General features: G+C 36.6%; 1 protein-coding gene across 2 annotated transcripts in view; it reads left to right on the top strand.

The window, feature by feature from the left end:
* Positions 1–8,276, top strand: part of SCYL2 (SCY1 like pseudokinase 2) — a 33,116-nt gene extending 24,840 nt beyond the window's left edge. The window contains exons 14-19 of one of the 2 annotated variants that reach the window (XM_063308686.1): positions 562–662; positions 2,001–2,067; positions 2,155–2,244; positions 4,275–4,394; positions 5,087–5,349; positions 6,209–8,276. In XM_063308686.1, coding sequence (XP_063164756.1) covers positions 562–662; positions 2,001–2,067; positions 2,155–2,244; positions 4,275–4,394; positions 5,087–5,349; positions 6,209–6,242 — 675 coding nt within the window. In that variant the 3' untranslated portion in view covers positions 6,243–8,276. Of the gene's footprint in view, positions 1–561; positions 663–2,000; positions 2,068–2,154; positions 2,245–4,274; positions 4,395–5,086 lie in introns of both variants that reach the window. The other variant, XM_063308685.1, reaches the window with a different exon arrangement.
* The last annotated feature ends 10,383 nt before the right edge of the window (positions 8,277–18,659 follow it).

Below are 18,659 nucleotides of genomic sequence, written 5' to 3'. Positions count from 1 at the left end.
CCATATAACAAGTGGACAGAAGTACAATCTTATATGCAGTAATGGTAACTTCTTTTATAAACATTCATTCCTTGCAGTATTTTTTCTGCCAGCACTTGCATATCATAATATTTCTCTTCTATCCATTTCCCCATCTTTAAGAAGCATTCTACAATACATTAATTTTTATATCCATACTCCTTTTTTCACCATATTTGGGTTCTCAGCCAACAACATAGCAGCATCTGTGTATAAAAGTACAGATTCATTTACTTCCCCAATCAACACACCTTTAACGTCACCACAAGCATTCCTTATACATTTAATCAGAAATACATGAAAAAAGCCTGCAGGTCACATATTCTTGTATTACATATATCTTGCAATAAGTCTATAAATTCACTGAGTTCAACATTTCTTCTAATTAAGTGTGCATAGGATTGCTGAGTATCACACTGTGTTCCTTACATAATAATTTTGTGTTACCCATTTCAATTTGTTAGATTTCTCTCGGTACATTATTCAATATTAGAAGACTGGTTCTTTTCAAATTTCTTCATGTTAAATATATTTCTCTTCTAGTTTAATTCCTTTATTTCAGTCATAAAAGAGATGTTAAATAAATTGGAAGCTGAACATAAGACCAAACTTGAACAAATCCATGTTATGCAGGAACAACAAAAGTAAGTGTGCAAAATATCATGCAGTTACAGTGAATTTATTAATAATATGTCTTTGCTATGTTATATAATGTTCTGTATTTCTTGAGTTTTGCTATCTAAAACATTAGATAAATTTTACTAGTAGAATATTGCAGTAGGTAAACTGGCTATTAATATTCTCTTGCAAGGAAGTTTATAGTACTTTTTTTAGCTTCTTAACAGCCTTATGAAGTTGGCTAGCTGCCATTCATCTTCACAGTTGAACAGTTTGGAACATATTTTCCATTTAAGCAGTCTGTGAATTATATCTCCCATCACCTGGGGTAGGAATTTAGTATTCTACACCAAACCACGCTCAAATAATGGCTGGACTGATACATGTTAAACAACAATCTTTATTTGGTTTGGGTTCATGAGCTGATGTATGAATCCAGCCATATAAATTTATGGATTAGTATTATATATGAATTGCGTCTTCAGATCATTGTTAAAACAAACCATAGGTTAGTATAATGTGTGAATTCAGCCAGTGATGTGTTTAAATTAAAACTTAGATATCTTGGGCTAGATGTCTGTTATAGAATTTGAATGTACTTTAGGTACTGTCCTGTCACTTTTTATTTAATACTATTATGCTAATATAGTTAAATGAGAGAAACTGAAAGAATCTATTCTCTGTTATATGCATTTCAAGTAATTTAAAGGGGGTAACATGTATTTTATAGTTTATTAAATAATGCAAGTAACCTTGATCAAGTTAATAGCAACAGTGAAACTATCCTTTTTTAAGAGATTGTTTTGAGTATAGGCATATGGTCCTGAGAGCAAAGGAGGCATCCCAGAGGGCCCCTGAAATAGTTCCACAGGCAGAGAAATGATAGAAATAACACACACACACCCATACACACACGCAGTTATCTTACTGATGGTAGTAAGAGATGTAGGAGAAATCTTAATTCTTCCAGCAAGTATGCAAATTAGAAAAGAAAAAACTATATCAACTTTGGTGAATTTTTAAAAGAATGCTGTGGCAGACAAGAGCTGAGGAGGAGTTTTGTGCTGAATTTTTCCAGCTAACCTCTGTGTGTATGTAGTCTATTGTACAGTAACCTGTGTTGTTTTCATATTAATTCTATTTTACTGCTTTGATTTAACCTGTGAATTTGATGTAGATGCTGATGTCACTGCTGTATAATAATTCAGTCACTTACTAGTTACTATTATGTTGAAAGAGAAACTTAGTGAAGTAAATTATTTTTAATTTGTCATGATAACATTTAGAATGTGTTCTGTTACTCTTACTGGGTTGTTTTTGAGGTTGAAACTATAACTTACTATAATTTCTTTTTTATTTTACAGATCTTTGGATATAACTAATCAAATGAAGCCACTTGAAGAATCGAAAGTCAGTAGTACCAGCAATCAAGTAAGATGCTCTGTTTATTAGATTAATATAATAGTGGTTTCAAGTAACTACTTTAAAGATATTTTTATCTTGTTTTAATCCAAACAGGTGGACAAAACATTTAGCAATCTAGGAATGTGTATCTTAACTAGTGGACCTGATTGTAAAGAGAATGGACTGATGACAAATCAAAGAAAGGTAAGCTTTAATAACAAGTTACGGTGTAATAATTAGCTGTAAAAAGAAACATAAGCATATCACATCTGCAATCCATGGTAGATTTCAACATGATGGATCCTAGTTTGATCAGATTGAATTCCTCCTTTTTGGTGTTGACTCCATAGTTTTTAATTCAAAAGAGTTATAAGGGCCAGGAAGATGGAGCAATCCATTGTTGTAAAGAATATGCATGGAAAAGAAACACAGTATCTTTTCTAAATAAAAGTATTGGAACTTTTTCCCAGTGATGTAGTTCTGATTATTGCCAATAGGTTTTAAGAGAGATGAAAGCAGTTATATATGGTGTTTAATTTTTTTTTATTTATGGAAAACAATTTCAATGATGGTTCAATGGAGGTTCATTTAGTGAACCATTTAGTGAACCTCCATTTAGATGATTTCAGATACAACAGACAAAACTGTCTGGACATCCCCCTGAAATTACGGAAAATCTATTGCATCTGAAGTAGTCTCAATGAGGCAATTAAATTTATGCTGATTTTTAAACTTAAGTTCATGAGTCATTACACAAATGACATATATTGCTGTGCATGACATAATTTGCAGGTTAACAGATATTTGGAAGTAATGGACTCTCCTGATCCTCGCCCCCCTTTTTTTTAAAGATGGTAATTAAGTGGCAGGGTCCTGGTCTTAAAAGACCTATCATCAACTATGACAGAACACTTGCTGTGAATAGGAGACACCATTTGTAGTCCTACCTGAATTGTGAAGCTCTGGCAATAGTAACCAATGCCTTTATTACTCTGCTGTTAGACTAATGTAATATGCCCTACATGTGTCTGCCTTTGAAAACAACCTGGAAACTGGTACAGATTAAAAACTGCAACTATATCAGCTAGGATGTTAGCAGGTGAGAGTGCTATTGTAATACACTGCTAGTTCCTCAATTACTGCAGTTACCAGTACAGGTAGTCCTTGCTTAATGACCACAATTGGGACCAGAATTTTGGTTGCTAAGCGAAGCAATCATTAAGCAAATCTGACTTGATGTTATGACCTTTTTGCAGTGGCTGTTAAGCGAATCACTATGGTTGTTAAGTGAACCACATGGTCATTAAGCAAATCATGCAGTTCCCCATTGCTTTTGCTTGCCAGAAGCTGGCAGAGAAGGTCAAAAATGGTGATCATGTGACCACATGAAGCTGCAATGGTCATAAATGTGAACTGGTTGCCAAGTGCCCAAATCATGATCATGTGACCACGGGGATGCTGCGACTGTTGTGTGAGGACCAGCCGCACAGTGTTTTTTTTAGCACCATCATAAGTTCAAACTCACTAAATGAATGGTTGTTAAGCGAGGGCTACCTGGAGGTTTTCAATTATAGTTCACAGTGCTAATTTTGACCTATAAAGCTCTACTTGGCTTGGCTCCAGGGTGCTTTAGGGAGGGCCAACCTGTGTGTGCAGTCAGGGAGGGGAAGCTTAGGGACTGATGTTTGAAGGAATTTTAAGGGATATGATCCTGGAGGCACTCCTTTTCTGTGATGGCCCCTACTCTTTGGAATATCTTGCCCTGTGAGGTATGTCTAGCACTTCCCTTTTAGTATTGTGCAAAGCTTTTAAGGCAGTGCTGTTTCACTGAATGTTTGGAGTTTTAATTCTGAATGTTGTTATGTGGCCTGCTTTGTTTTTGTTGAGGGTCACTGTTGGATATGTGGAGGTTTATTTACATTCGACTCTATATATATGTTTTTTAACTTATTAATGCAAAACAACCCAGAGTGTTTAGATAGGCAGGCAGGCATTTTATTAAAAAAAGACAGATGAGGTAAAAAGGAGAGGCTGAGTGCATTTTCTGTGTATAGAAAAATGAGGTTTCGCTGAGATGGAAACATCAAGTAGATCGGATGAGTGTCTGAAAAAATAGCAGTCATTTGCATTTGGACAAAAGTTTCTAACTCTGCCTTGCCAATCTTGCTGATTTTGAAAAGCTAGTTAACCACAGTTGGTTAATGCTCTCTATTAATAAATGTTTTCTTTTGAAGGGGTCACTTACACTTGAAGAAAAGCAGAAGTTAGCAAAGGAACAGGAACAAGCACAAAAACTGAAAAACCAACAGCCTCTTAAACCCCAGCCTCATGCAATTATTGCACCAGTGAAACAGGTATCGGTGGGTGGGTGGGTGGATAGATAGATAGATAGATCAAATATATTGGACTGCAAATAAGTGAAAATACAGAAGTGGTAAAATCTTAGTGACAACCAAAGAAAGCCCACTCAGGAGCTATTTTTAAACATCTGGGAAAGTGACTTTGCCTGATACCAAGATCCAGCAAACTCCCCTGAAAATAAAGATGGATCAATAAGTCTTTCTTTGTTGTCGATCTAATCTTAATGTAAACATTTGATAGAGTGGTCTTTTTCCCTGCAAATGATCTGACTAGCCTTCTTTGCAGAGAATGAATGAGAAGCCCATAGCTTCCCAACAATGATTCTTCATTTGTTCTAGTTATCAGTAGCAGCTGCATTACAGTGTAACTAGTTGTTTAGACTATGTTCAAGAAACACATAGTAACAGCAAAGCATTGTGTAAGTACAGCATATTTAAAACACTAGACAAAGTAATAAGCTAGAGCAGAGGAGTAGCTGTGTGTTCAGTCAGAATGTAATGTCGATTAAGCAGCTACTAAAAAAACAACTATAAACATTGATGTTGTAAATTCGCCTTTGGGTTGCAAATACAAAATAAACTAGTTTTTAAAATGAAATTACTTCACTGGCATATATTCTGTAATGGATAACTGTTGATGCTGCTCTAAAGTAATTTAAATTGTCTCATATGTGTTGTATTTTCAGACAAAAGACTTGACTGATACTCTGAGAGATAACATAGCATCGTTGACCACTCAACCCATCAGCAAACCTAAAGTTCCTTCTTCAAGTAGCTTTTCTTCAGTGGGTATTGGAATGGGTTTTTCATCATCCGTTGAAAACACTAAGAGAAATGGACTAAATGCTAATATGGGGTTTCAACCTTCTGGATTTGGCATGGGGATTGGTACCACAAGCCAGAATTTCTTTAGTAATGCTGGTGTCACTGGAATGGCCAACATGAATATGTTGCCAACAGCAAACATGCCACCTTATAGCCCGCTGAACACTACATCACCAGTGGTGCAGCAAAGCAGGCCACCTGATTTGTCTGCTTTAGATAGCCTATTTGGGCCTCAAAAACCCAAAGTTAGTATGAATCAGTTGTCACAACAGAAAACAAACCAATGGCTTAATCAATTTGCACCTCCTCAGGGTACCAACAGTTCTCCTTTGGGAACACAGATGAATGTAATGGGACAGCCTGGCTTTGGCTTACAGGGAAATCCTTTCTTTAATCCTCAGAACTTTACACAGCCTACCAACAGCATGATAAACAGCAGCTCAGCTAGCAAGGACTTGAACGACCTCTTTGGATAACCGTTGTAATTGTGAGCAAGACGATTAACATTGTTTTATGTCTGAGATAAAAAGCCAACTTGAGTAAATTTGATACAACAAAATGAACATGAGAAAATGTGTTTCCACAGTGACTTGAGTAATATATTTCATTTGTCTATCTATTTAATTTTCTTAGGTAAATACAAGCCTCTACCCCTAATTTCATTGTTTTAAGGTCAGGTTGTATCAATCTGAGTGCCCAGAGTTATGATTAATAAATAAATAAAGACTGCATATCTACCAATTTCAGGCGTTTATCTTCTGACTATTCTTGCTAATGTCTCCTGATAAATATAGTCAGATAATTTACTACCAGTTGCAACCTGGGCTCTTCCAAATGCGCAAGACCTGAAATGTGTGCACTAAATGAGATAGACTAAGTGGTAATGTGGGATTTCAGCCTTCTGGATTTAGCATGGGAATTGTTAACACAAGCCAGAATTTCTTTAGTAATGCTGGTTTCACTGGAATGGCCAACATGTGTAGCCAACAGCAAACATGCCATCCAATAGCCATATAAATACTTCATCATCTGTTGTACAGCAGAACAGGCCATTAGTTATGTCTGTTTTAGATATCCTGGTTACTGTATATTTCTACAAATAAATATAAGCAAATGATTTATCAGCAGTTACAATCTGAAGTGTGTGCTAAACCTGGTCTCTTGAGTTTTGCTGTTTCTGAATTTGGTATATCTAGTTAGAAATGCTTACTGATATAGGATGGCTTGTGGTTGAATGTATTTATTAATATGGAATTTTCTGGGAAAATATGAGACCTAAGCTTGGTGGACAAGCGTACAATTGTCTACCCTTAAACATTTTTCCCCAACAGAGAGTGTTTTGAAAGTACTTGGTATTTGTAAAATAGAGGTCTTTCACACTGAAAAATATTGCAAGCCAGGAATGCTCTAATTTACCTGTTAATACTTAAATGTCTGCCCAACAAGAACACTTACAGTTTTGGCATAAACTTTAAAAATTTTATCTAAAAAGCTTAGGTAATTTTATTACCTACCTGCTTATTATTATATTTGACATCCAACCATTAAAATAATACAGTTGCAGATTGATGAACAGAATAGAAGTCAATTCAGCAAAGCTGGTAACTTTCTGGTTACTTCCAATGCGGTGGTTTGACATCTTCAGATAAATACTTGTTATGGATTCAGATTTGATTACCATTGGCTCATCTACTTATTCTGAAGAATTGTATTTCTTCAGAATAAGTAGATGAGCTTCAAATAAGACAATGTTATTTACTGGAATGTGTTGTTTTTTCCCATTGAGGCCATGTCAGAATATATGGAAGAATAAACTTCTAACATCAGTTTGGAGAAAACAATCATCTTTCATTTCATCTGAATGTTCCAAATGTAAAAGGTTTCTTTAAATAATAACCAGCAGTAAATTCTTTGTAGGAAAAATATTTTATTTTTTTCTTCTATTCTTTCAGCTGTTCCTAGTCGTATGTAATTATTTCTTTCCTAGAACATTGGTGATCTTTCTTACACAATTCTTTGGAATGTAGCTAGTTATATTGAGATGTGCAATATAACTAGCTACAATAACCTTTTTTAATGGAAAGAAAAAAGGTTTATTTTCAGTATCTTTCACTGATTAAACTGTTTCCATTTGCTGCTTAAGAAACCAAAGGTGCTTATGCTGTAAATGCAAGTTGTATTTTCTTAAATTATATTTTCAATTATAAGCAGGAATTTGCTTTATGTTTTCTGTCTTAGTACTTTTATTTTGTATCTTTGGACCAGTGATGAAATTATTTATAACAAAAAATCACTTGTGCTGTTTATGTACTGTCAATATTCTGCTGAAGTATGTTTAATTAGACACGTGTAAAATTATGAATGCTAAATATGCTGTATATGCAGTTCTTTGTACAGTTCCAGGTTTCTTTAAATTTCTTATTTATGGCTTAGAACAATTTCCCAAATGTTAAGCAATTTTTAAAAAGATAAAGCAAATGTATTAGAGATAAAAGTTTCCTATAATATGTGAAAAACAAACTTTTACAAAAAAATTATGAACGATTATTTGTTTATTATCAACCTTAATTTCTTCATTTGGGGATTACTTTGAAGTAAAATAACCAGTGTATCTTTACAATGCTGTTGTTTGTTAATGGTTCAGCTTTTATAATGTAATTTGAATTTTCTTAAGATAGCTATAGAAAATGTTTCCTTTAGATTCCTTTAGATTCACTATTAATAAAAACTTGTATTCCAATGTTATGTCACTGGAGTTGCAGAGCTTTGATAGTAATTAATGACACGAGTGTTTTACTTTCTTTTGTGCAGTGAAAATTTCATTTGAAGTAAGGCTATACATGGAAGATAACCTATAGTGGGGAGGAAGCCTTCATGCCTCATCAGTATAAAACTTCTTGAAGCATCTTTGTACATTGCCAATATCATAGTAACTGTATGTTATAACCACATATTATACCTAGCTTTCATAAGACACCGAAAAAGAAATGTGGTATATGAATAGTTCACTCATTATTATAACTCTCTAATAAAGATTATTTTTTTCCAAAATAGTAAACAACCTTGATTTCAAAGAAAACAGTTCACTATTTTGCTGGTATAAATATTTGTTCGGTCTCTTCACCTTTCATGAGGTGTATACTTAAAACTGGTTTAGTCACACTGAGCCTGAATTCATTATGGGGCTTATCTGAAGATATTTGGGCCTGTGAATGCATGCAACTGCCTTTACAGTGAGCCAAACAAATGAACTGCCATCTTAAGAGGATGCTTGTATAATGTCAGTGATACTATGTTGTCAACCTTTCATTATTATTAACACAAGCATGGAATTTAAAAAGATATTTAAAGTGGAAAAGCACTTTCTCCTCAGGATATACTTCATGAATTGTCTTTTTTTTTAAGGATTTCATTAATCAGAATAACTCTTTGTTTCATCTTAGCTTTGTTAGAATACAAAAAACCCTTACTTTTAAAAATGAATTCGGAAGTTTACAGGGTTAATAAAATATTATTAAATAACACCAACTTTAACTCTCATTAAATAGGATCAAGTTCTATCTACTGACATGAGCTGAAATTTATGAATAAAATAGGCCACTGAGCCACAATCATAAGAACGAGCTTGAGGACAGAGGTCTGCCTAGATAATAATACAGGTGAAATGTGCAAGGAAGGAAAGAAATTGTTGTCTTTTCTCTGCAGAAGAAGAGGACCAGTCATGCCTATCTGATGGATGCAGGCCTCACCCAGAAAAGTTAGACAGTAGCAAAATTTAAGTAACAACAGTTATACTAAATATTGAAGTAAACATTTCCAGTCATTCTCACGTTTTTCTAAACTTAAAATTATAAAATGCAAAATGTTCTTCCTTCTGTAGAAGTTCTGCAGTTTATGTTTTAAACACAGAAAGGTGTAACTGGATGTGCGGAGTCTTGGATAAGCAAGAATCTTTTAAATTACAGCCAATATTTTGGTCTTACTATAGTGAAATAAATCTGCCAAGTAACCTTATCATACATACTTCAATGAATGCTACTGATATTTGACTTCTGTACAGCTGTGTGTGACAACGGGCTTATAGTTTTCCATAGGTATGGTTCATATAAAAAATTATTACTGTTTGTACCTGTTCATGTTATGGCTACACCAGTCTAATGTAACCAACTTAAGGCAGATAACCGCTGAGCTGTCGATCGGAAGGTCGGCGGTTCGAAACCGCGCGGCGGGGTGAGCTCCCGTTGCTCGTCCCAGCTTCTGCACACCAAGCAGTTCGAAAACATGCAAATGTGAGTAGATTAATTGGTACCGCTTCGGCGGGAAGGTAACGGCGTTCCGTGAGTCATGCTGGCCACATGACCCGGAAGTGTCCTATGGACAACGCCGGCTCCAAGGCTTTGAAACGGAGATGAGCACCGCCCCCTAGAGTCGGATACGACTGGACTTTACGTCAAGGGAAACCTTTACCTTTACCTTTACTTCAATGACATGATACTTCCAGTTTGACTTTTGTGGATATTTTCTATATATTGATAAGCTTGTGCAGCACAAGATTTTAAAAATCAATCTTCAAAATACATTTAGCAATCCTATACATGATTACAGGATTAAGCTTTTGTATGTGTAATATATACTGATTCTTGCACTGTGATTCATTATCCTGAACTCAGAAGCATTCTATGCATTCAAATGGATAAGAATTATCAGCCTAGGATTACTCCTAAACTTTTTTGGATTTCAGTCAGCTTCTTTAAAATATACAAGTTCTGTATATGTGTTTCTCTCTCTCTCTCTCTCTCGAAAATATTTGATGTTTAATTGTTCAGTCTCTAAGTGTTAATTTCTATGTTTTAGTTACATGGCATTCAAATTCTTACGTTTAAAGTGATATTACTCTAGTGTTCTGAGATAAATATTTGGAACATGAAATTCTATTTTGATTTATTGGACTTCGCTGTTCTTTGAAACAAATATATTGATATCAAATTTTAAAACTTAACATTTAAAATATGTAAAATGTACAGTGATGGTTATAAGAAATTCATACTGTTTTCTGTGAATGAATAACTAGTTTTCAGATCTTCAGTGATTTTGTCTCATTGGAATAAAGCTTTTGTGGGGTGTTTTTTTTCTTATTTTCAGCTTTTCAAATGAGATTGGATTGTTTTTAGGTGGAAAATACAGGTTTTCCACAATTGGCTATGAAGAAGTTCTAATTGAAAAGAATGCTTAAGCTTTACTAGTAAAGTAGTAGAAAATAAATGAATCTTAGATATTTAGCAATTGGCTCTTCATGGTGCCAGCTAATTTTAGAATCATGACTCTATAAAGCAAAGAAAAAATATTATCAGAATGAGTACCTAGAGGAATATTTTAAAAAATATGAATGTATTGGTAGAAAATGGTTCTGTCCAACTGCTCTTAATAGGGTTGTTTGGGGAAAATAGGAGGAAACATGTATGCCACCTTGAGTCATGCAAAATAAAGGCAGGACACAAATCAGATAAATAATGCCTAAGATTTCCACTTGCTCAGGCCAGTGACCCTTTCGTAATTTCTACAATTTAACTGTTAGATACAGATTATAGAGACATGGCCAAAAATATTGGTACCCCTCCACTTTTTCCCCAAGGAATCCCAATTTGCCATGAAATAAGTTGAAACTGACACAAGTAAATGGCATCTTATGTTTATTCCATAGTCCATAGAGCAGACACTTTTTGATGTATGACTTAACATATTCTTGTAAATAATAAATGAAAATGGCATGGACATAATTATTGGTACCTGTCCTGTTTAGGTTTCAAACACACACACCATGACAGACACACACACCATAACCCCTTAGGAGTTAAAAGACATTTGATTTTAGTGATATCTCAAGCAGACTACTTAATTAGTAGCACAGGTGTCTTCAATCTCATAATCAGTAACAGCCTATTTGAATGGAGAAAAGTATTCAGGCATTTTGTGTCATTGTGTGCAGCACAGTGAACATGGACAAGAGAGAGGAAAGCAGTTGTCTGAGGACGAAAGGAAGGTGATATCCAAGCATGGTAAAGGTAAAGGCTACAAAACCACCTCCAAAGAGTTTCATGTTCCTGTGACCACAGCTGCTAATATTTTCAAGAAGTTTAAGGTCCACAGGACTAGCCAACTTCCCTGAACCTGGTCACAAGAGGAGAATTGACCCCAGATTGAACAGAAGGACAGTTTGAATGATGGAGAACAAATCAAGGAAAACTTTGAAACATCCTGGCTGACCTCCAAGATGAAGGTACAACAATATCAAGTTGCATCATCCGTTGCTGTCTGACTGAAAGTGGTCTCTTTCAGTCAGAAAACCCAGGAAGACCCCACTTCTGAAAGAAACAAAAAAGCCAGACTGGACTTTGCTAAAATTCATGTTGACAAACCACAGTCCTTCTGGGAGGATGTCTTTTGGACAGGTGAAATAAAATTAGAGCTTTTTGGTAAGTCACAGCAGCTCTATATTTACAGAAGAAAAAACAATGCTTTTAAAGAAAAGAACATCCTACTGTGAAACATGAAGGATGCTCCATAATGTTATGGGGTTGCTTTGCTGCCTCCGGCACTGGGTGCCCTGAATCTGTGCAGGGCACAATGAAATCAGAAGATTATCAAAGGATTTGGGAGCAAAACATAATGCCCATTCTTAGGAAGCGTCTCAGTCACAGGTCATGGGTCGTCCGGCAGGATAATGACCTAAAACATACATGTAAGAGAACCCAAGAATAGTTCAAAAGCAAATATTGGAGTGAAGGGGCCTGCTATGAGTCCTGATCTGAATCCAATAGAACGTCTATGGAAAGAGCTGAAACTCATAGTTGGGAGAAGAAACCCATCAAACCTAAGACAACTGGAGCAGTTTGCTCAGGAAGAGTGGGACAGATTCCCAGCTGAGAAGTCTTATTCAGAGCTACAGAAAATGCTTGATTGCAGTTATTACTGCAAAAGTGTGTGCTATGAAATATTAGGTTAGGGGTACCAATAATTACATTCATGCTATTTTCATTTGTTTTATTTACAAGAACATGTTAATCCATACATCAAAAGCAAGTGCCTGATCTATGGATTATGGAACAAAGAATGGTGAATGCCATTTATTTGTGACAGTTTCATGGCAAATTGGGATTCTTTGGGGGAAAAACTGGAGGGGTAACCATACTTTTGGACACATCTGTATATAACTAATGAGACTCACTGGTCTTGCCTTGTACTTTTTTCAGGGTCAACTAAGATTCATTCTTTAAATCATTACAGCTTTATGCTTGGAATTTTGAAATAGTTACCCCACTTACGAGTAAATTCTGGCAGAAAATAAATTCTATTGTTTATGTTTTCAGTATCACAGCTTTTAGAAAAACTAATTTCAATGTTCTAAAATTAGAACATCCCTTTCAGTCAGGATTCAGGCCTGGGTATGGGACAGAAATGGCATTGATTGTGCTTTTGGATTATCTTTGGCAGGAGCGAGATGGGAATTGTGCATCCATCCTTGCTCTGCTTGGCCTCTTGGCAGCCCTTGATACGATAGACCATGGTATCCTTCTGGACCAGCTCTGGGGATTGGGGGTGTACAGCGCGGCATTGTGCTGGTTCTCCTCCTTTCTCGGGGGTTGATACCAGTCGGTGACCAGGGGGAGAGATCCTACCCTTGGCCTCTACTTTGTTGGGCTTCGCAGGACTCAGTGCTTTCTCTGTTCATTCGTCACCATGGGTGAGGTATCATCAGTATGCTGATGATACCCAATTATACATCTCTGCCCCTGGTGAATTAAGCAATGCTGTTGATGTCCTATCCCGGTGCCTGGAGGCCATGGGAATCTGGACGGGGATCTACAGGCTTCAATTGAACCTTGGTAAGACTAAGTGGCTCTGGGTTTTGGGGCCTTCTTGCTTTGGGATTATAACATCTTTGGTACTGAATGGGGTTGCAGTTTGGGAGTCCTCCTGGACTTGCAACTCCTGCTTGAGCTGGTAGCAGTTGTGGCTAGGAAGGCCTTTGCACAGCTTTGAGTTGTGCGCCAGTTGTGCCCTTTCCTGGATATGGAGGCTCTTCTCATGGTCACTCATGCCCTGGTCACCTCCTGGCTAGACTACTGTAATATGCTGTATACGAGGCTGCCCTTGAAGAGTATCTGGAAGATTCAGCTGGTACAAAATGCAGCAGCATGGGCAGTTATGTGTGCCCCTATGAGTGGTCCAATTCAAGGTGCTGATTCTTACCTTTAAAGCTCTTTGTGTCATGGGGCCAGGTTATTTGAGGGACCACCTCTTCCCGATTATTTCCGCCCATCACATCAGGTCCAGCAGAAGAGGCATGATCCAGGTCCCATCTACTAAGGAAGTACATTTGGCAGAACCCAGGAGACGGGCCTTTTCTGCCATGGCGCCCACCCTGTGGAACAACATCCCACCTGAGGTGGGACTGGCCCTCTCCCTGATGTCCTTCTGGAAGTCCTTTAAAACCTGGTTATGTCAACAGGCTTGGGGGTCTCACAGAAATGGGGATTTAATGAGATGGCTACATTGTGTGTAGCATCTATGCTCTCCCTACCCTTTTTTAGTTTTTTAAAAAAATATATTTTAATTTTAGAGTATTTTTGTAATTATTGTTTTTTATGGTTTTATTGTACACTGCCCAGAGTCATGTTTTTGTAAGATGGGTGGCATATAAATGAAATAAATAAATGAACTAAACTATTCATAACCCATCTCAGCAACTAGAACAAATCACTCAGTAAACCTGCTAAAAATATATTATTCTGCTGGCAAGCAAAAGGGGAAGAACTACTGCTGTATTCTCTGCACGGTATATTCATATATCACATATATATTAATATGTGTAATATAATAAAATATTCAATATAATAATGTAATGTTCTCTTCTATAGGTACAGAGTGGTGCAGTTAAAGTGATGGACCGGCCGGGGGGTGGGGGGCTCAGATTCTACACCCGCTGTCAGAGAAGCAAACTGCATGATTTAGAGAGAGAGAGAGAGAGAGAGGGATCACCTTAAACTCCTGTACATCAAAGGTGGATATAAATTGAATCAATGCATACTGTATATATTCCATGTATTGTATTACCACAGTCTCTCTCTCTCTCTACACACACACACACACACTGTGTGTGTGTGTGTGTGTGTATGTATGTGTGCGTGTGCGTGTGTGTGTATGTATATGTATATGTATAAAATGCCCATCTCACTGCTGTGAACTTTGGGTGGCTTACAGAGTTAAAAACCAAAAACCACTACAAAGACAACCACAACCCCACACATAAAAATCAAAATAAATATTAAGACATTAAAAATCATAATTATAAAAATATAGTCTATGTATTGACAGATCAATTAAAATAATCATGTTTATTATGGAACAATGATTTGTTTATGCAAGATAGTTTCTAGAATATCAGAATATATCTTGCATTTGGGTAGCCTTAATGTAGCAGTCTCCAGAGCCTGCAAATTAAAAAAATTCCAGAAGGTAGTATTATTGATCCAAGATCTGAGTGACACTAATGCAAAATGATGCAAGTTTTAGAGACTATTTGAGCAATTGTCTATTACCATTGATGCAGCATGTTCTGTCTGAAATCAGCAGTGGCAAAGTTAGTAATTTAAGTAGCATCATTTTTATGGAGGATAACGTTGATTGACTTAAATCTGAAAGTGTCTTTTGTTGTCATGTGATGCATCAAATAAAATCAAGGCATTGTACCACAAGAGAGCAGACCTTGCTAGGTTAATACTGTTTTTCCAGAAATATAAAATGACATTCTCTGAGCTTTGGTTTTTTTTTAAGTTTCTAAGCTCATTTCAGAATACGTTGGTAATTTCAGAAATAGTTTTTGCTATACTACCTGTATAGTGCTGAATTTTCCTTTTTCACACTCTGGATTAGTTGTATTTTTTTTGTTCCCTTTGCGTGTGTTTTTGGAGAAAGCTTTGGTGTATATTTTCATAATCTAATTTGGTACATGCACCATTTTTAATGTAAGGGTAAATGCTAGTGGCTTTAGGAAATCTGTCAAAACATGGTTCTTCAAGCAGGCTTGGAGATCCCAGGGAAATAGGGCGCCTGCCGGATGGTTACACTGTGTGTAGGATGCTGGTCCATTCTCCCACTGTTTTATTTATATTTGTGTTTAATTGTGTTTAATTGTTTTAATTGCTTTAACTGATTGCTTTCTTGTACGCCACTCAGAGTCAGATGATATGAGCAGCTATATGAATCTGATAAATAAATTAAATAAATTTGTGAGATGAGCAGCTATATAAATCTGATAAATAAATAAAATAAATAAATAAAATATAAATCACCCATGTTTTGAAGGCTATAAACTGAAGCTCAATTCATGTAAGATGGTGGTGATTACTAGCAGGGATTTTTTGTTGTTTTTTTGCCACTTCCACCATTCCTGTTGTCAGGAGCATGTTTGCTTTTTTAAAAAATTGAGTAAACAATTAAAAAATGCACATACCAAATACACTAGAATTTCAGTACATCCAGAAAGTTCTTTTCATATCCTAATAAATGTTTTAATCTCTGGAGCTGAAATCTTAAATCCTCATACTATATAGTTACAATTCTAGTTAGTTTTTGTGACATACTGGATTTAATGATAATATATATTTTAATGCTTATGCACCACTGTATTTTACTTTACATTTATTTGAGAAGAAAAAAGGAATTCAATCACTCACCAAAGCATATACTTTATATATTAAGTAAAAACTAATCCTGCATGCATATTAGTGTTATATACAATATGTTAAATGTTGAATTGTTAGCATTTAAATAAGTGTGTAACAATAGGAAAAAGGGCCACCAATCATGCAAATTACTACTGTATATGCTATCCAAATTTTTAAGTAATTCTCCACCTAGTCTGCCCTCGATATTTAGATATTGGACATTCAAATTCCTTATTCCAAACTACCTCTACCCTTGAATATCTAACTTAGTATATTCCAGCAATAGTTTTATAATTTGCTCTTATAAGCTTGTTATTTTGTAAGGAACATGTTAAATTCTTCAGTGTGGAACAATAAAGCATGTGCCATGATGTCATAATATAAAAACTGCAAGTTAATTGCCTCAGATATCAGGACACAAATACAAAGGGGTGGACTTTGGGTCACTGTTTACTGAATTCATGTCATTTTGATGCAATCTTGCCTTGACCTGGATGGATGGATGGATGGATGGATGGAATTGTGTGAGGGCTTTTTCTTTGCTTAGACTTACAGCCTGGGCTTCTATGGTGATCTCCCATCCAAATACTAACTAGATTCACTATAGAGGTTACCTAAACTGTTCAGAAGATCATAGCTTAGGAGAAGAAAACAAGAGATTGCAATAGTGGATCTTATTCTTCCTTTAAAGTTTCTAGTTTATTGTTTAATTTATTTATTTTCTATCCCACCTTTATTATTTTTATAAATAACTCAAGGCAGTCAACATAGCTAATATGCCTTCTTCCTCTTCTTTTCCCCACAACAACCACCCTGTGAGGTGAGTTGGGCTGAGAGAGTGACTGGTCCAAGGTCACCCAGCCAGCTTTCATGCCTAAGGCAGGACTAGAACTCACAGTCTCCTGGTTTCTAGCCCATTGCCTTAACCATTAGACCAAACTGGCTTACCTATTAAATGCAGTTCTTGGTTTTAGTTTATTAATCATGTCAGTGCTTATCCTGGCATATCTTCATTTCCTGCTCTTGATTTCTCCATGTATAATACACTTCAAATTGCCATATCCACAATAATAAAAAATATAAACTATAACTATGTAGAATGTAGAAGCAGTGAAAGACTTTGTATTTCTAGGTGCGAAGATTACTGCAGATGCTGACTGCAGTCAGGAAATCAGAAGACGCTTAATCCTTGGGAAAAGAGCAATGACAAATCTCGATAAAATAGTTAAGAGCAGAGATATCACACTGACAACAAAGGTCCGCATAGTTAAAGCAATGGTGTTCCCTGTAGTAACATATGGCTGCGAGAGCTGGACCATAAGGAAGGCTGAGCGAAGGAAGATAGATGCTTTTGAACTGTGGTGTTGGAGGAAAATTCTGAGAGTGCCTTGGACTGCAAGAAGATCAAACCAGTCCATCCTCCAGGAAATAAAGCCAGACTGCTCACTTGAGGGAATGATATTAAAGGCAAAACTGAAATACTTTGGCCACATCATGAGAAGACAGGACACCCTGGAGAAGATGCTGATGCTAGGGAGAGTGGAAGGCAAAAGGAAGAGGGGCCGACCAAGGGCAAGGTGGATGGATGATATTCTAGAGGTGACGGACTCGTCCCTGGGGGAGCTGGGGATGTTGACGACGGACAGGAAGCTCTGGCATGGGCTGGTCCATGAAGTCACAAAGAGTCGGAAGCGACTAAACGAATAAACAACATAACTATAGGCCATTATGACTCCTGCAGAGAGGACATTTGGCTTCTGCTGAAATATTAGTGTAATTTCTGAATCATTATATTTTCTACATATCTACAGAAGTCACCTAGGGACGCGGTGGCGCTGTGGGTTAAACCGCTGAGCTGTCGATCGGAAGGTCGGCGGTTCGAAACTGCGCAGCGGGGTGAGCTCCCGTTGCTAGTCCCAGCTCCTGCACACCAAGCAGTTCGAAAACATGCAAATGTGAGTAGATTAATTGGTACCGCTTCGGCGGGAAGGTAACGGCGTTCCGTGAGTCATGCTGGCCACATGACCCGGAAGTGTCTATGACAACGCCGGCTCTAAGGCTTAGAAACGGAGATGAGCACCGCCCCCTAGAGTCGGACACGACTGGACTTTACGTCAAGGGAAACCTTTACCTTTACCTTTACCTTTACAGAAGTCACATTTCATTAAGATTAGAAGTTAACTGGTATGATTAGATACCCACACTTATTTAAACAAAATGAGAAGGCCTGGCATTGGGTGTGGGGGGAAGTTGTCTTATTTTAGAAAGAAGAGAGTAATGAGCAGTCTGTTTATGCCAACTCAGTTGGAAGCACTTAAATCTGGATGTAACTCACTATCAATTACTTCCTTTTTTCCCCCCACTAACCTCCAGTATGACCTAATTTGTATCCAATAAAAAATCCACTCTTTATTCAGTATATAGTGATTCTGTATTAAGGAGATATTAATGAGATCAGTTGCAAGTGGAATATCAAGTGTGTGTGAGTGCGTGCGCGCGTGCGTGTATTAATGAATCAGGCAATATTGATAAGTGGAGTTCAGCAGAAAAATGGAGAGCAAAATAGTTTAAGTCATAGCTTGAGATCAGGAGAGAGGATGCATAAATGTTTAATAAAGTTTGCTAGGGATAAGCTCAAATGGCCAGAGAGACAGTATTGTGTTCGTTACTATAGCATCACTGAGCACATGTGGGAAGAAAGCCTAGA

This window comes from Candoia aspera, chromosome 7 (assembly GCF_035149785.1).
Source record: "Candoia aspera isolate rCanAsp1 chromosome 7, rCanAsp1.hap2, whole genome shotgun sequence".
NCBI lineage: Eukaryota > Metazoa > Chordata > Lepidosauria > Squamata > Boidae > Candoia > Candoia aspera.
This window is presented reverse-complemented; position numbering and strand designations above follow the sequence as displayed.